This window comes from Pseudorca crassidens, chromosome 19, assembly GCF_039906515.1.
Source record: "Pseudorca crassidens isolate mPseCra1 chromosome 19, mPseCra1.hap1, whole genome shotgun sequence".
NCBI classification, from domain to species: domain Eukaryota; kingdom Metazoa; phylum Chordata; class Mammalia; order Artiodactyla; family Delphinidae; genus Pseudorca; species Pseudorca crassidens.
The window spans coordinates 15,757,080-15,776,619 of NC_090314.1; the positions used below are offsets into that span (position 1 = coordinate 15,757,080).

Consider the following 19,540-nt stretch of genomic DNA (forward strand, 5'->3'; position numbering starts at 1 on the left):
TACCAAAAACTGGACAAAGACCAAACATATATTTCTTATTATATTACAAGGATCAGCGAAGAAGCCTGAAAAAGGCTATTAAAATACTCCTCCTTTTTCCAACTACATATTTGAAGCCAGATTTCCTCCATATAGTTCGACCAAAAAAACCATATATCCATATACTGAACGCAGGAGCTGGTATGAAAATCTAGCTCTCACGTCTTCTAGTAAGCCAGATATTAAAGCAATGTGCAAAAATGTAAAACAATGTCACTTTTCTATTTGTTTTGAACTATATAACGGTTTTTCCTAAAACATGTTATTTATGTTAACAGATGAGTTTATCGCTATTTTAAATGAATAAATATTTTTCAAATATCTGTTATACTTTCAAATATGGTAAGGGAGATATAACCCACAAAAACAAAAGCTTTGGGGGGGGCATTCAGTGACTGTTTACAAATGAGAGGTATTCTAAAATCAAAACATTTGAGAGCCACTGTTTTGGACCAAACATTTGTGTCCTGACGCCACCTCCCAATTCATATGTTGACGTTCTGACCCTCAGTGTGAGAGTATCAAGAGATGGGGTCTTTCGAGGCAACTACTTTCAGATGAGGTCATGAGGGTGGAGCCACCATAATGAGATTACTGTCCTTATGAAAAGAGGGACTTCCCTGGCAGTCCAGTGGTTGAGACTCTGCGCTTCCACTTCAGGGGGCACGGCTCGATCCCTGGTCACGCAACTAAGATCTTGAATGCCACGAAGTGCAGCCAGAAAAAAAAAAAGAGAGGAAGAGACACCAGAACTCACTCTCTCCCGACACAAAGAAGAGGTCATGTGAGCACAGTGAGATGGCAGCTGCAAGCCAGGAAGACAGTCCTCACCCAGAACTAAATCTGCTGGTGCCTTGATGGATTTCTCAGCCTCTAGAATTGTGAGAAATAAATCTGCTGTTTACATCACCTAGTCTATGGTATTTTGTTATAGTAGTCCAAGCTAGGATGTGTTGCCTTAAAACAATCATTAAAACATAAAGCATCGCTAATAAGCCAACAGTGGAAATAAATTTTAATCATAAAAAATACTCAAATAATCCAAAAGTCGGGAAAAGTTAAAAAATAGAAAAAGAATAGATGGGACAAATAAAAAAACAAGCAGCAAAAGGAAAACTTAAACCCAAACTTGTAATTATATTAAGTGTAAATGGTTCAAGTACTCCAATTAAATGGAAGAAATTATTGTAATGAATAAGAAAGACCCAGCTATTTGCTTTGTACAAGAAACGCACTTCAAATATAAAAAGGCAAATTAAAAATAAAATACTGGAAAAAGATGTATCATTAAAAGCAGGCAAAGTAGACTTCAGGACAAGGAATATTACCCGGGATAAAAAAGGACATTTCATATAATAATAGGGTTGATTCCTAAAGGAGACACAATGGGGACTTCCCTGGCGGTCCAGTGGTTAAGACTCCGCACTTCCACTGCAGGGGGCATGGGTTCAATCCCCAGTCAGGGAACTAAGATCCACATGCTGCACAGCACGGCCAAAAAAAAAAAAAAAAGACACAATGATAAATGTGGTCACCTAACCACAGGGTTTCAAAATACATCAAGGAAAAACTGACAAAATGAAAAGGAGAAATAGACAAATCCACTATTATAATTGGTGGTTTCAACATTCTTCTCTCAGTAATTGACAGGGCAAATAGACCAAAAAATATAGAATTAAGAATATAGAAAACTTAAACTATCAGTAAACTTGACCTAATTAGATCATCTAACAACTGCAAAATACACATTCTTTTAAGTGTACCTGGAACATTTTCATCAAGATAGTGCATATACTGGGCAGTAAAACAAATCTCAATAAATGTTGAAAAGTTGAATTCATACAGAGTACGTTATTTGACCACACTACAATTAAACTAGAAATTAATAACAATATGATATCTAGAAAATCTCCAAATACTTGGAAGTTAAACAACAACCTTCTAAATAAACCATCTGTTGAAGAAGAAATCACAAGAGAAATTAGAAAGTTATTAACAGAATGAAAATTAAAATACAATCTGTCTAAATTTGTGGGATGTACCTAGAGCAATGCTTAGAAGGGAAAATACAGCTTTAAATGCTCCCATCAGAGAAGAAAAAAGCTCCCAAGTCAATGATCTAAGATTCCACCAAAAGGAGCCAGAAAAAGAATAAATTAAATCCAAGTACACAGGAGGAAAGAAATAATAAAAGAGCAAAAATCAATGAAATAGAAAATTGATAAATAATAGGAAAAACACAATTGAACCAAAAGCTGGTTCTTTGAAAAGATCAATAAAATTGATAAACTTCTAGCTAGTCTGGTCAAGAAAAAGAAAACACACATTCTCAATACCAGGAATGAAAAAGGCATCACTATAAATCATACATATATAAAATTTTATATATATTTATATAATAAGGGAATATCAGGAAATTTATGAAACAACTTAAATTAAATGGATAAGTCCCTTAAAAAACCCACAAATTATCAAAACTACATAAAAATACAGAAAATCTAGATAATTCTACATCTATTAAAGAAATTAAATTTATAATTTAAAATATTCCAAAAGAGAAAACTCTAGGTCCAGATGGCTTTACTGGTAAATTCTATCTAACACTGAATGACAAAAAACACCAATCCTGCATAAATTATTTCAGGAGATAGAAGAGAACACTTTACAATTCATTGTATGATGCTAGCTTTACTCTGATAGAAAAAACACAGTCATTGTAAGAAAGAAAAATTACAGATCTATATATCACTCATCAATAAAGATGTAAAAATCCTCAACAAAATATCAGTAAATTAACTATAGCACTATATAAAATGTATATAATATGTCATGACTATGTGAGGTTTATTCCAAGAAGGCAAGGTTTACTCAACATTCAAAAATCTATTATTGGGCTTCCCTGGTGGCACAGTGGTTGAGAGTCCGCCTGCCGATGCGGGGGACGCAGGTTCGTGCCCCGGTCCGGGAGGATCCCGCATGCCGCGGAGCGGCTGGGCCCATGAGCCATGGCCGCTGAGCCTGCGCGTCCGGAGCCTGTGCTCCGCAGCGGGAGGGGCCCACGCACCGGAAAAAAAAAAAAAAAAATCTATTATTGTAGTCTGTCACATTAACAGAATAAACAAGAAAAACCACAACCATCTCAATAGATGCAGAAAAAGCATTTGACAAAATTCACCATTTATTCATTATAAAAAGTCTCAGCAAATTAGGAATAGAAGATAGGGTTAAACTGATAGCAGGCATCTACCAAAAAATCTAATTACCAATCACACTTAATGGCAAAAGACTGAATGACTTCCCCTAAGATCAGGAACAAGGCAAGGATATAACTCTCATCACTTTTATTAAATATGGCAGTAGAGCTCCTAACTAATGCAACAAGACGAGAAAAAGAAATAAGGGCATAGGGACTTCCCTGGTGGTCCAATGGGTAAGATTCTGAGCTCCCATTGAAGGGGGCCCGGGTTTGATCCCTGGTCGGGGAACTAGATCCCACCTGCATGCCACAACTAAGAGCCCACATGCCGCAACTAAGAGTCCACATACCACAACGAAGATTCCATGTGCCACAACTAAGACCTGGCACAGCCTAAATAAATAAATAGATAAATAAATATTTTTTTAAAATATATTTTAGGGCTTCCCTGGTGGCGCAGTGGTTGAGAGTCCGCCTGCCGATGCAGGGGACACGGGTTTGCTCCCCGGTCCAGAAAGATCCCACATGCCGCGGAGCAGGTAGGCCCATGAGCCATGGCCGCTGAGCCTGCACGTCCAGAGACTGTGCTCCGCAACAGGAGAGGCCACAACAGTGAGAAGCCCGCGTACGGCAAAAAAAAAAAAAATATATATATATATATATGTATATTTTTAAAAAGAAATAAAGGCATAAAGATTGAAAAGTAAATAATAAAACTGTCTTTATGTGCAGATAGTCATGTACGTAGAAAATCCTAAGGCATCTACAAAAAGCTACTAAGTCAATTTACCGAGTTTTCAGGATACAAGGTTAATATGCAAAAATCAACTGTATTTTTATATACTGCCAATTAACAACTGGAAAATGAAATTTTTAAAAATACCATTTTAATATCATTAAAAAAACCTAAGTCTAACAATACATATGCAAGATTTGCATACTGAAAACTACAAAACCCTGAGAGAAATTAAAGAAAACCTAAGTAAATGAGAGATATAGCATGTCCATGGTTTGAAAGATTCAATGTCTGTAAGAAGCCAACTGATCCCAAATTGATCTATAAATGTAATGTACTATCAATCAAAATCCCATCAGGCTTTATTAGAAATTGACAAGCTGATTCTAAAATATATATGAAAATATAGAGAACCTAGATTCAGTAAAACAATTTTGAAAAAGAATGAAGCTGGAGAATTTATACTACCCAATTTCAAGACTTACTATATAACTACAGTTATGAAGACAATGTGGTACTGGTGTAAGTACTGACATATAGAGCAATTGCAGAATAGGCATTCTAGATATAGACCCACATATATATAAATTTTATCAAAGGTGACAACACAATTCAATGGAACATTATAGTCTTTATAACAAATGGGGCTGAAACACTGAATATCTGCAATGGAAAGAATGATCTATACACCATACATAAAAAGGTAAACTTGAAATGGATTACAGACCTGAATATAAACTAAAACTATAAAACTTCTAGAAGAAAACACAGGACAAAAGATTTGTAACCTTGAGGGAGACAAAGATTTTTGTGGACAGAAAAATACAATTCAGAAAAGGAAAAACAAAACCAAAAAAACCCAACTGAACATGAAAATTTAAAACTGCTCTTTTAAAAAAACACCATTGAGGGGCTTCCCTGGTGGTGCAGTGGTTGAGAGTCCGCCTGCCGATGCAGGGGATACAGGTTCATGCCCCGGTCTGGGAAGATCCCACATGCCGCGGAGCGGCTAGGCCCGTGAGCCATGGACGCTGAGCCTGTGCGTCCGGAGCCTGTTGCTCCACAACGGGAGAGGCCACAACAGTGAGAGGCCCGCATACCGCAAAAAAAAAAATACACCATTGAGTTTCCCTGGTGGCCTGGTGGTTAAGAATCTGCCTGCCAATGCAGGGGACACGGGTTAGAGCCCTGGTCCGGGAAGATCCCACATGCCGCGGAGCAACTAAGCCCGTGCACCACAATTACTGAGCCTGTGCTCTAGAGCCCGTGAGCCACAACTACTGAGCCCATGTGCCACAACTGCTGAAGCCTGCGCGCCTAGAGCCTGTGCTCTGCAACAAGAGAAGCCACTGTGATGAGAAGCCTGCGCACCACAACGAAGAGTAGCCCCCGCTCGCCGCAGCTAGAGAAAGCCAGTGTGCAGCAACGAAGACCCAACGCAGCTGAAAATAAATAAATAAAATTTATTTTTAAAAAAAACAGCATTAAAAGAATGAAAATCCTCAGATTGGGAGAAAATAATGCTTTTATCTAACAAAAGACGTGTCCTGATTAAATAAAGAATTCTTACAACTAACCAATGAGAACACGTCCCAATTTTTTAAACAGGCAAAAGATATGAACATACACTTCACAAAAGAAGGAATACAAACAGCCAATAAGCACATGAAAAGATGCTCAAGATCATTAGTCATCAGCAAAACACAAATTAAAATCACAGTGAGACACCACTCCACATTCACTAGAATAGGTAAACCTAAAAAGACTGACAACACTTAGTGTTCGTGAGGAAATGGAGCAAACAGAATTCTCATAAACACTATGGAAATAGTTTAGCAATTTCTTATAAAGTTAAATGTTCAGTTATCACATGACCCAGCAACTGCACTCCCCAATATTTATCTCAGAGGAATTAAAATATATTTCCATAAGAAGACTTGTACATAAAAGTTCATAACATCTTCATTCATAATAGCCAAAAAGGAAAATAACCCAAATGTTCAACAGGTAAATAAACAATTGTGTTTATTCATACCATGGAACACTACTGGGCAATAAAAAGGTGCGAACTACTGAAACAACGTGGATAAATCTCAAAAATCATTTTGCTGAAAGAAAGAAGCCAGACACAAAGGGTACATATTATTTGATTCCATTTATATGAAGTTTTAGAACAGTCAAAACTAACCTGTAGTGATAGAAACCAGAACCCAAAACAGTGGTTGCCTAGGGTAGGGGCAGGGGATGGGAAAGGAGCAGATTGGGGTGGTGTATACATTTGTCAAAACTCATCGAACTGCATATAGTTTGATGCATTATTGCATATAGTTTGATGTATTACAGACTGATATAGTTTGTAAACAATACGTATTATAGTTTTTGTCATACACAAATCAAACTGAACTTCAGTAAAGGTGTTGTTTTTTTTTTTTAAAGGAACAGAACTGGGGGAAGGGACAGGTCAGTAATTTCATCAAGCACCTTTCTGTTTTATTTGATTCTAAAACCAAATACATGTAGTACCTTACCATTCTTTTTAATTTATTTGTGTCATCATAAATAGTGAATATAAGACTTACTCTTCTGGGACATATAGCATGATATATACACTTAAGACAGAACTGACTTAAATTTTCCAAATTAACATTGCTAATAAAAATACAAAGCAACAGTGGTGATCATTTTGTAATGTACAGAAATATCAAATTACTATGTTGTGCACCAAGAACTTACACAGTATTGTAAGCCAATTATACTTCAAAAACAGACAAACAAATGAACAAACTTATAGAAAAAAGAGATCAGATTTGTGGTTACCAGAGGCAGGAAGTAGAGGGAGGAGGAACCGGACAAACGTGGTCAAAAGGTACAAATTTCCAGTTATAAGATAAATAAGTACCAGGGATGTAACATACAACATGATTAATATAATTAACAATGCTATATATGAAATATAATTAACAATGTTATATATGAAAGTTATTAAGAGAGTAAATCCTAAGAGTTCTCATCACAAGGAAAAAAATACTTTTTTCTTTTTATTTTGTATCTATATGAGGTGATGGACATTCACTAAATTTACTGTGGTAATTGTTTCATGATGTATGTAAGTCAAATCATTATGCTGTACACCTTAAACTTATACAGTGTTGTATGTCAATTATATCTCAATAAAACTGGAAGGAATAAAATACAAAACAACAGAATGGAATGGTTCAGAGCACACGTTCAAATCCTCACCTCATGCACAAATTATTTAACTTCTCTGGACTTCAATTACTTCATCTGTAAGATGGGGTTAATGATAAAAATCTACTTTACAGGGTTACTGTAACTACTGACTATAATAAAGTATCTGGCACATTGGAAAAGATCAAAAGTATTCATTCCCTTCCCCTTTCTTTGTATTACCTAATTACTCAAGATACAAATGCTATTAGTTCTATTTACCACAATAGTTCCACGCAAAATCTCTTATTTTATGTTCGCTCTTGCCGAAAATGCACTATTTGTGTGTTAGTGCTTACCCTTTGGGGTCTATGCCTTTTGAACTAAAATGATATTACCTGCTTTAGCTGATAAACAAACTTGACAAAGGTACTCTACACTCCATCACCACAAACACACACACACACAAATTTTCCTTATCATTTATGAACAAAACCTAAGTAATACTTCACCTAACACTGGAAATATGTTTCCTAAATTTTGAATATGGCAAAAACTAACTCATCATTTTTTTTTTTTTTTTGTGGTACGCGGGCCTCTCACTGTTGTGGCCTCTACCGTCGCGGAGCACAGGCTCCGGACGCGCAGGCTCAGCAGCCATGGCTCACGGGACCAGCCGCTCCGCGGCACGTGGGATCTTCCCAGACCGGGGCACGAACCCGCGTCCCCTGCACCGGCAGGCGGACTCTCAACCACTGCGCCACCAGGGAAGCCCCATCAAATTATTTGAAAAATACCAGTCACTTTCCTTGAAAGTGAAGAACAATTCCTAATTTGTCTTAAAGATGCAAGGTAGCAGCTATAAAGTAAACAAGGACTACAATTTGCAATCACTTCTCAGGGTTATTTCTAATTTATTAAAATATTCACTCAACTCTGCCAACTGTTCTTCCCCATCCATCTCTGTCCCTTTCTTTTCCCTGCCTCACGCGCAATTAGCAAACATTTATTGGGCACCTAAAACTTGCCAGTAGTCCTTCCGGTACTGGGGAGACTATGTTGAGCAAAAAACCAGACATAATTTCAGGCCTCAAAGAATTTACAATCCAGTGGAGGGAGACAGAAAGTAACTGATATGAATCAAATAAACAACATATAAATGTAAGATCACATCTGTGATTATTAATAATAGGTAACATACAATGACCATTTATTATGCATCAGGCATGGACTGAGCACTTTAAATTAATAGCTCATTTAATCGTCCCACTAACCTTAGGCAATAGGTACTAGGTATGATTAACCTCATTTGACAGAAGAGGAAAGGCAGAGTTTAATATCGTGAACAAACAGGAATTAGGGGCTGAAAATAAAGGGATTTAGCCTAGCAAGGGGAGTCAAGGAAGGCTTCTCTGAGGAAGTAACTGAGCAGAGACTTGAAGGTTACGTTAGTCAGCAAGGGGAGAATGAGGAACCACCCAGGCAGTAGGAACAGGTTAAAGAATGTTCAAAGCCCCTGTGGAAGGCAGGAGTATGAAATATACCCGGATTTAAATTAAAAAAAAAAAAAAAGGAAAGGCTTGAAAGGAGCAAAGAACTGGTAGGAATATGCTATGATGGGAATGGCAAGAGGAGAGTTATGCTGGGTAGAAGTGAGAAGGCCAGGCAGAAACAATGGTGCCAGTGTGGATGGAGAAAAGTAGATGCATTTAAGAGATATATGTGGAGGTAAAACACACCAGACTTGGGGAGGGACTGGACATCCAGGGTGACGGAATGTGTAGCAAGAATGATTCCACAATTTCTGGCTGTTGTAACTTAATGAATAATGGTGCCATTCATCCAGACAGGGAACGGTAGAGGCCCAAATTTAGAAAGATAATGGATTTGCTTTGGGACATGTTGAATTTAAAATGTTTTTGAGATATCAAGTACGCATCTGATAGAGGTTTGTCTTTCAGAGTAAAGGTGGCTCCGGACACAGATATTTGTGAGCAATTGACATACAGATGGTAATTTGTCTCGGGAGAAGAGTCAACAAAAATTTACAGAGAGATCTCCAGACGGGGAAAGACAAGCCAAGCTGAGCCACAGAAACCGAAAGAAGAGGGTGTTACCAAAAGAAAGCGATGATCAATAGTCAAACGCTGCTGAAAACTCGGGTAAATGTAACTCTCAAAAGTGTCTGTTGGATTTAACGACCTGGAGGCACTGCTGACTTTAGCCAGGGTTACTTCTATAGTGATCAGGGGAGTGACTGATTGGAGTCTGTTGAAGGGTTAATGGGAGGCGAGAAAAAGAAAGAACTGAAAACTGACAACTCTAGGAAAGTTAGGCTGCGGATGGGCGAAGGGGAGGAGAAAGAGAGTGGCTGCGGGAGAGAGATGGGTGAAAATCAACAGTTTATTTTGTTTCATTTCCTTAAGCAGGAAAAACATGAGCGTGTTTAAAAGACGATGGGAAAAATGCTTTGAGGAGTGATGACTCTAGGGAGTCACCCGGCGGTTCCTCCCCGGCCCCCGCTGTCTCCTCCTCCCGTGTTCTCTCCCCCTTCTCCACCCCGCACAGCCCCAAGGCCCACAGCCACCCCGGCCCGCGCCCGGCTCCGAGGCGTCTCCTCACCGCAATGGCCCCCTCGCTCAGGTGGCCCACCATGGTTCCGCCGCAACAACTACTGCGCTCCGACACCCCTGCAGCCCTGGCTCTACTCCAGGGAACCCGCGCGCTCCAAAGCGATTGGCCAGAGGACCTGCGTGCACAGCGAAGACCTCCCGACGTGCGCAGGGCACGGGGGCGGGTTTAGGAGCCGAGCAGCCACCTCATTGGTCGAGGCACGGCGGGCGGCCCACGTGACTCACCGGAGCCCAGGTCCGGGGCCTAGTCGCTGGATTGCGGGGCCTGGGGGCGGGGCGCGGAACCACGGAGCGCGCGAAGCGTGATGCGCGAAGCGTGACGCGGACGCAGCGAAGGTCGCAGAGTGGAGGAGTTCCGGCAGCTTTCCGAGAGTCCCAACTCGGCCTTTGGTGGGCAGACACTGATTGGTAGCCCAGAGGAGTGGTAGAGCTGTTGTCCTAGTAACTCTGCTACTAGATGTAGTCAAAGTATTGACTTGCTTCCTTCAGCAGCCCAGAGCTGAGCTCCCGCAGGTTCCAGACCCTGAGCTTGGCAGAGTGGGGAATCTCTCAAGGTAAATAAGACCTGGTCCCTACCCTCAGAGGAGAGCAGTCTGTCGAGGGAATTTCTGCTGTGAGGAGCACTAACTCAAGATAGACATGGTTTGGGCCCCAGGAGAGACAGTGTGCTGCTATCACAGGTGGAAAAATCAGGGAAGGCTTCCCAGAGGAGGTACCATTTGAACTGGGTCTTGAAGAATGTTGGGAAATTTGCCAGGTGGACTCCAAGTGAGGGTAGGGCCAATGAATAGTCTTTGTAAAACCTAGGGAGATGAGTAACCTGGCAAGCTGGGGATAGCTTTGAGTAGCTAGATAGTAGGGTACAGAGGAAGAAGTGAGACTTGAGCATTAGAAAGTAAGCCAAGAGTCAAATAATGAAGGATTTGTACTGGGCTTCCCTAAATGCTAGGAGGAGCATTGATGAATTTAAGGCGGAGTACTGACATCTGTCTCAGTGTGGAAGATGGACTGAATTTGGAATGGGGAAGTGGGGGGGTCTGAGGGCGTGGAGACTAGTTATGACACCCCAGAAAGAATGCCAGACAGGAAATGGTGCGGGCTTGAACTAAAGGAGTGACCTGGGGATTGAAAAGAAAATACTGAACTGGGTAAGAGTTCTGATTCATCATTGTATAACCAGTACCTAGTATGATGCCTGGAACAAAGTAAGCTTTCAATAAATATTTCTGAATGAAGGGATGTTGAGTGAATTGGGGTGAGAAACAATAGATGCTTCCTCAGCATGTAAACAACTATAGGAAGAGACCACAAGAATTGATTTTGTTGCTTCATGCATGCTTGAATGAAATCTTGACTTTCTAGAATTGTGCATTTGTAGAAATCCGAATTCCTTATTTTCTTATTCATTTTTTAGATTTAAAGTAGCATGGATCTGCCCGTGGATGAGTGGAAATCATACGTACTTCAGAAGTGGTCTTTGCTCCCCAAGTCCATTCAGGTTACAATTTCTACAGCAGAGACTTTAAGCGATATCTTTCTTCACTCATCTTCGCTTCTTCAGTAAGTGAGTGGAAGCTTTAACCAGGGAAATTTTGATGCGGAAAACGTTGTCTTTTGTGATTTGCTCTCAAATTACATCTCTTTTTTTTTAATATAAATTTATTTATTTATTTATTTTCTTCGTTGGGTATTCGTTGCTGCACCCAGGCTTTCTTTAGTTGCGTCGAGTGGGGGTTACTCTTCCTTGCAGTGCGCGGGCTTCTCATTGCAGTGGCTTCTCCTGTTGTGGGGCACGGGCTCTAGGTGCGCAGGCTTCAGTAGTTGCAGCACACGGGCTCATTAGTTGTGGCACACGGGCCCTAGAGCGCAGGCTCAGTAGTTATGGCACACAGGCTTAGTTGCTCCGTGGCATGTGGGATCTTCCCAGACCAGGGCTCGAACCCGTGTCCCCTGTGTTGGCATGTGGGTTCTTGTGCCAGCCACTGTGCTAAGTGCTTAGTAAACAAAAAATACATCATTTAAAAAAAGATAGACAAAGCTCCTTACCTTTGAGGAGCTTAATTGTAGCAAGGAAGGACAGACAATAAACATAAATAAGTTAAAATATATAGTATGTTAAAGGTGAGAAATACAGTAGAAAAAAAGGAAAAATTGAACAGGGTAGGGGAAGTAGGCAGTGCCAGGAGCGAGAGTACAGACTGTAGTATTAAGTAGTGTAATCAGATATGCCTCATTGAAAGAGTGAAAGTGGAGCAAAGTCTTGGAGATACAGGAGTTAACAAAGTAGCTATCTGAGAGAAGAGCATTCCAGGCAGAGATCCTAAGGTGGGAGCGTGTCTGGCATGTTTAAGCAACAGCAAGTTGGATGAACAGCTAGTGGTGGATGGACAGAGTAAGCCAGAGGGAGAGTGGTAGGAAATACCATCAGAGAGGTAATGGGACATGCATGGGAGTTGGGGAAGAGCAGGTGGCACAAATCGAGTTGACCCTTTCTTAGTGCCTTATCTTTTTACCCTGAGTAGGAAGTTATTGCGGGGTGTAATAGGCGGAATTCTAAAGATGCTCCCCCTGCCCCCACGCCAGCATTCTGGTCCCCTGGTTACTCAATCCTGGTCCCCTGGTTACTCAATCTAACATTAACCTAGGCACTGCTGGGAAGGGATTTGGCTGATGTAATGAAAGTCCCAAGCCCCCTGACTTTGAGATATAATTACTGGGTGGGTGTAACCCAATCAGACCAGACCTTTAAAAGCAGAGAGTTCTTCCCAGCTGGTAGCAGAAAGGGAAATCAGAGAGATTCAAAGCATGAGGTGTGAATGCGATTTGGCTGACTTTGAAGGTGGAGCTACATGACACATGACAAGGAATGCAGGAAGCTTCTAGAAACTGAGAGTGCTTCCTGGCTAACAGCCAGCAAGGAAATGGGGACCTCAGACCTATAATTGCAAGGAACTGGCTTCTGTCGGTTCTAAACTCAACATCCTGGATGAGTTTAGATATAGATTCTTGCCCAGATCCTCTCTATAAGAGGTCACCTTGATTTCAGCCTTGTGAGACCCTAAGCAGAGAGCCCAGGTAAGCCCACCTGGACTTCTGATCTACAGAACTGAGGATAATAAATTGGTATTGTTTTAACCTGCTGAATGTGTGGTAGTTGTTACACAACGATAGAAAACTAATTCACAGGGTTTTGAGATAAGAGTGATACGATCTGATTATATTTTAAACAGATGTCTGCACACAACGACCCACAGGGTAAATCCATGCCACTGCCTGTTTTTGTGTGGCCATCAGCTAAGAATGGTTTTTACAGATAAATATTTGGAGTCAATTTGATGATTGGGAACATTGGCTTTGAACCCCAGTTTAGCAAAATGGTATCCATTTTTAAAATTTTTTTCATTCTTCTCATTAGTAGACCTGTGTTACAAAAAAATTGTACTCAATTATTATACCTTGAATTTGGTCAGTAAATGATTTTTACAAGCGTGTTTTTTCTTTTGTTGTATAAGCACCTATGTAATAGCCTCGATTTTACCTCTTGGCCCAAGCAGGCTAAATATTTACTCTCTGGTTTTCTAGAGAAAGTTTGCTGATCCTTGGTTTTTTTGTTTGTTTGTTTGTTTGTTTGCGGTACGCGGGCCTCTCACTGTTGTGGCCTCTCCCGTTGCGGAGCACAGGCTCCGGACATGCAGGCTCAGCGGCCATGGCTCACGGGCCCAGCCGCTCCGTGGCATGTGGGATCTTCCCGGACCGGGGCACGAATCCGTGTCCCGTGCATCGGCAGGCGGACTCTCAACCACTGCACCACCAGGGAAGTCCCCCGGTCCCTGTTTTAAAGGATTGCTCTGACCACTGTGTTAAGTATAGCAGGAGTAAGAGTGGAAATAAAGAGAATTGTTGGAAGGCTGTTGCTTTAATCCAGGTGAGAGAGGAGGTGATAGTAATTTGGGCCAGGGTGGTAGTAGTGGGGATGATGAGAAGTGGTTGGATTCTGATGGTATACAAGATAAATTGATACAGCTTACTAACAGCAAAAAGGAGTATCAGTAAGAATCCAAATTTGAAGTTTTGGAGCACTGAAAGGAATATAAATCAAAGAAGAGGATTTGTCTGATTGTTTAATGTTGGAGTTCCTCAAGACTCCAGCCTAGGCTCTTTCTTAGTCACTCTCTATTCTCAACCGGTTCAGCCTCATTCACACCCATGACATCAATTACCTCCTATATGCCAATTACCCTTAAAATTATATCTCCAGCCCTCACTTCTTCTCTGAGACACAAATGTCTAAATCAGATGACTACTTAAAGCCTCAAAGATACTTAAAATTCAACATATCCAAAACCAAACTCACAATCTTGTCTTCGAAATTAGATTACCTTCCAGTGGTGTCTATCTTAATGAACTGCACTGCCTTATTTCAGTTCCTAAAACTAGAAACCTGTGAACCATTTATATGTGTGTGTGTGTGTGTGTGTATATATATATGTATATTTATTTATTTATTTATTTTTGGCTCTGTTGGGTCTTCATTGTGTGCAGGCTTTCTCTAGTTACAGCAGGTGGGGGCTACTCCTCATTGCAGTGCATGGGTTTCTTATTGCGGTGGCTCCTCTTGTTGCAGAACATGGGCTCTAGGTGCACGGGCTTCAGTAGTTGTGGCTCGCGGGCTCTAGAACGCAGGCTCAGTAGTTGTGGTGCACAAGCTTGGTTGTTCTGTGGCATGTGGGATCTTCCCAGAGCAGGGCTGAAACCCGTGTCCCCTGCATTGGCAGGCGGATTCTTAACCACTGCACCACCAGGGAAGTCCCCCATTTTATATTTTAAAGTAACTCATGATCATTCCCCCTTTTTACTTCAGATCATCATGATTCCTTAGTGAATTACACCACTATCCATCCAGTTGCTGCCCAGAAACCTAGGAGTCATGCCTGATTTTTCCTTCTTCCTCATATCCCGTATTAAATCCATTGCCCAATTTTGTCCATTTTAGGACTGTGAATGCTGAATTTCTTTCAAATTTAGCAAATATGACTTCTGCTTCTGGATAGGATATAATAGGTCACAACAGGCAGTACTTTTGAAACTAAAAAATACTGATATGACAATAATCATATTTTTAAAGACACCAGAGAGCAACAAGGACCAGAGGACTAAAATTCCAGAGAGGGAAGACTCCCTCCTAGGCGTTCGCTAGCCATGGTCTTTCCTGGGGGTAATTGAAGGCTGAGGATCAGGCTGGCCCCAAGCACAGGGACTGTCCTGGGGGAAACTGAAACCAGCAGGCCTTTTGGCGGTCATTTGGGGCTGATGTGATGGATTGGAAACTACAAGATGGCCAAACTCAGGGCCCAAATTTAAAGTCTGTTTGCCTCATGGGACGTTTACTGAGTTCTCAGGAAGTGCAGGAGGCCTACCAAAAAGGCAGAATACAATCTCCCGCAATCTTGCAATGCTGAGGAGCAAAATCCCCCTAGTGGAAAGGGGCCTGCAACAAACACACATACAATCTTCCTATCAAGACATTTGCTGGGTTTTGAACCTCTGGTATGATAAGTTAAAAATCCTAGCTCAAAACATCCTGAGACCAAAACTTTCAGGCATGAGAAGACAGAGACCTCCAGTCTCTCAGCCAAAAGCTCAGGAGGTCCACACCCAAGACTAGGAAGAAACCAGAGGAGTACTGAGTTTTAATAAAACTGTAGACCAATGCTGATCAAATTCAGCTCTTGATAAAGGTAGGCCAGCCCCTCATCCTATCTGCCTAGCAGGGGAAAGGGGGCACTTTCATGGTGGAAGGTGTTGTGTTGCTTCATTGTGTCTTCCATACATAATGTGTCAGGAACACAAAATTACTAAACTGCGGAGGGACATTAAAATGACCCATAATGAAGAGAAAAAATGAACATTAGAAATAGATTGACTGATGTTTACATACAGGAGTTTGTAGACCAGGTCTTTTAAATAACTGATTAACATGTTGAAGAAACTAGAGGAAAAGGTGGACAAGGTGGATGAAAAGATAGATTCCAACAGAGAATTGGAATCTATAAAAAATAATAAATTTCAGTACCTAAAGTAGTCAAAAATCATAGACACAGAAAGTAAAATGGTGGTTGCCAGGGGCTGAGGGCCGGGGAGAATGGAGGGTTATTGTTTAATGAGTATGGAGTTTCAGTTTTACAAGATGAAAAGAGATGGAAATAGATGTTGATGATGGTTGTATAACATTATGGATGTATATAATACCACTGAACTATATACTTTAAGATGGTTGAGATGGGGGCTTCCCTGGTGACGCAGTGGTTGAGAGTCCGCCTGCCGATGCAGGGGACACGGGTTCGTGCCCCGGTCCAGGAAGATCCCACATGCCGCGGAGCGGCTAGCCCCGTGAGCCATGGCCGCTGAGCCTGCACGTCTGGAGCCTGTGCTCCGCAACGGGAGAGGCCACAACAGTGAGAGGCCCGCGTACCGCAAAAAAAAAAAAAAAGACATTGCAGTCTGACCACTGCCTATCTCTCTGGCTTCCTCTCTCACCACACTCACCTTTCAGACATATGGGCCTTCTTTTAGTTCTTGATGTGCGCTATGCTGCTTCTTGTCACATGGTCTTTTCTTAGGGTATTTCTTTTGCCTGAAATGCTTTTCCTATGCACTCCACCATGCCCTTACTAATTTCTCATCCTTCAGGCTCAGCCACATCTTCTTTAGGAAAGCCTTCCCTGAGTCCCTGCTGGGTCATCTTCATTTTTTATGCATTTACAACACTGCATACCTTTCCTTTTTATATTTGTGTAATCATTTGATTAATGTCTATCTTTACTACTAGACTATAAACTCCATGAAGGCAAGAACCATGTCTGTATTTGTTTGTCTTTCTGCAGACAAGAGTAGTGTAGTGTCAAAAAAACAGGTACTCAATAAATATTGATTGAGTGATAGTTTGGTAAAGCTTTTAGTTCAGTGGCTGGCACATATTAATACTCAGCATGACACGTGAATGAGAGCCTTATATATACACATAAACACATAACCTTTCAAGTTCAAGGTTTTCATATTTATCTTTGTGCCAGCAGCTATTACCGTGTCTGGCACATAGAGGCACTCCGATTTTGGTTGAATGAAATAATTCAACCTTGCGCCTTGCCAGTTCAGGTACTAGGTACAATTAGGGTTATACTTTTTTTTTCTTTGGCTTGTTGTTTTTCTTTTTTATTAATGTTAGTAAGATACAAGTACATTCTCATCGCAAAAGATTGATACAATATTTAATAAAGTAAAACATGAAATTTCCCCCTTAGCCTTCTCATTCTCTTTCAGAGATTACCACAAGTTATTAGAACTTTCTATTTCTTTTTTATGTATTCTCGTACATTTGTACATAAATGTGCGCGTATCTTTTTCTCCTCTATTAGATTAGATTATGTGCTTTGTTCTTCGAGGGTTTTTGCAACATCACACCTTAATCTTTTTAGCAACCAAATGAGATTGCTAGTATATTATTGCCACAACTTACTTATTTGTTTCCCTATTGATGGGCAGTTATGTTCTTTCCAGGTGGTGGTTTTTGTTTTTTTACTGTCACAAACAATGCTGCAATGAACAACTTTTATATATGTTGTACATATGTTTAGAATTTAAGATAGATTCTTAGAAGATGATTTGTTGCATCAGTGGTTATGAGCAATTTAAATTTAATAAATACTTCCAAATTGTCTTCCAAGAAGGCTTTACCCACTTACCATGAACATATCCTCGCCAACGTTAGAAAACAACAGTCTTTTTTTTTTTTTTGCCGCACCGCACCACATGAGGGATCTTAGTTCCCCCACCAGGGGTCGAACCTGTGCCCCCTACGGTAGAAGCAAGGAGTCTTTTTTTAAAATAAATTTATATATATATATTTATTTTTGGCTGCACTGGGTCTTCATTGCTGCGCACGGGCTTTCTCTAGTTGCAGCGAGCGGGGGCTACTCTTCATTGTGGTGTGCGGGCTTCTAATTGCGGTGGCTTCTCTTGTTGTGGAGCACGGGCTCTAGGCATGCAGGCTTCAGTAGTTGTGGCACACGAGCTCAGTAGTTGTGGCTCATGGGTTCTAGAGCACAGGCTCAGTAGTTGTGGCGCATGGGTTTAGTTGCTTCGTGGCATGTGGGATCTTCCCAGACCAGGGCTCGAACCCGTGTCTCCTGCATTGGCAGGCGGATTCTTAACCAGTGCGCCACCAGGGAAGTCCCATGAAGCACGGCGTCTTAGCCACTGGACTGCCAGTGGGACAGGGAAGTCCCAGAAGGCAACAGTCTTTAATTTTGGCAACCTTAAGGACAAAATAATCTTGTTTTAATTTGCATTCTGATTACTAGTGAAGTAATGCACCATTTCTGATATTACTCATTAATATTTGTTCTGTGAGTTTTTGTTTGTGTCCTTTGCCCATTTCTCTAGCGGGTTGTCTGTCTTTCTCTTAATAATTTTTAAGGGGTCTTCATGAGTCTGACTATATATTTCTTTGCTATTATATATGCTACTAATTTTTCTCCTAGTCTATTATTTATCTATTTTTATTTTACTTATTTTGTCTCATTATATATAAATTGCATGCATGTATTTTAACTTTTTTACAGCCGTTTCTGTCTTTTTCTTTTATGGTTTCTGGGTTATGTGTCTTAGGATAGTCTACTCTTCCCCAAGATTATAAAAATATTCTTTATTTTCTTCTAACTTTTTTGGTAGTTTTGTCTTTTAGTTTTAGCTCTCTAATCCATCTGGAATTTATTTTTGTGTGTGATGTGAAGGAATATTCTAAGTTTTATTCCAGATAGTTTTCCCACGTCATTTATTGAATAGTCCATCCTTTCCTCAGTGCTTCAAAATGCCACATTTATTAAATTCCCACTTATCTATAAATGAGTTTCTAGACTCTACGTCTGTGCCAAAACCAAAGAGTTTTAATTACTGTGACTTTATAGTATCATACTAGAATTTTTTCAGTTTCAAGTGACAGAAACCCAGCTCAAATTAGGAAATCTATAGGCTATGGAAACTAGGATGTGCAAAGGCAGATCTATTTTTAAGCTGAGTTGTATCCAGGAGCTCAGAAGATGTCATCAGACTCTATCTCTTCATCTGTCAGACAGACTCTCTCCACCTGGTGGGCAGTATAACCATTGGTAACCTTGAGCGCCTGCTGATAATAGCTTAATAACCACAAGAAAAGAGGTCATCTTTCCTAAGAGTTTTGGCAAAAAAGCTCTGGGTTGGACTCTGACCAACCTAACTTTGATGGCATGCACACCCCTTCAACCAAAGATGTGGGCTCCTCTGATTGGCCAGGCCTGTAACACATGCCCAACGGTCTTGCAAAATTGGGGTCAATCCTACTTCAACCACAAGGAATGGTTTCCCCCCTGAGATTTTGTTACCAGACGTGGTGAGAAGGAGCAGTTGAAAGCAGGGAAGTCTGGTACAAATGTGGCTTTGCTATCTGTTAAGCCAAGTTCCCACACACATATACACAGTCATTATTCTTTTTCAAGAATATCTTGGCTATTTTGTGTACATTTCCCCCATGTGAACTTCGGAATTGACTGTCAAGTTCAATAAAAAGTGTTGTTGGGTTTTTGATTGGGAATTTATAGATTCATTTAGGGAGACTTGACACCTTTACAATATTAAATTTCCTCATTCACGTAAAGGGTATGTCTTGCCACTTGTTTAGGGCTTCTTTTATGTCCTTAAATAAAGTTTTATCATTTTCTTTATATAGGTCTT

At 40.6% G+C, this 19,540-nt stretch overlaps 2 protein-coding genes across 6 annotated transcripts in view; one reads left to right on the forward strand and one right to left on the reverse strand.

The window, feature by feature from the left end:
- RPA1 (replication protein A1) overlaps positions 1-9,922 on the reverse strand; it is a 53,348-nt gene extending 43,426 nt beyond the window's left edge. For both annotated transcript variants that reach the window (XM_067714814.1, XM_067714813.1), the window contains exon 1: positions 9,762-9,922. In XM_067714814.1, coding sequence (XP_067570915.1) covers positions 9,762-9,794 — 33 coding nt within the window. In that variant the 5' untranslated portion in view covers positions 9,795-9,922. The remainder of the gene's footprint in view (positions 1-9,761) is intronic.
- An 85-nt stretch (positions 9,923-10,007) lies between these two features.
- The window catches only part of SMYD4 (SET and MYND domain containing 4), a 36,993-nt gene continuing 27,460 nt past the window's right edge, over positions 10,008-19,540 (forward strand). The window contains exons 1-2 of one of the 4 annotated variants that reach the window (XM_067714812.1): positions 10,008-10,326; positions 11,187-11,332. In XM_067714812.1, coding sequence (XP_067570913.1) covers positions 11,199-11,332 — 134 coding nt within the window. In that variant the 5' untranslated portion in view covers positions 10,008-10,326; positions 11,187-11,198. Of the gene's footprint in view, positions 10,327-11,186; positions 11,337-19,540 lie in introns of those variants that run through there. The other 3 variants (XM_067714809.1, XM_067714810.1, XM_067714811.1) reach the window with 3 other exon arrangements.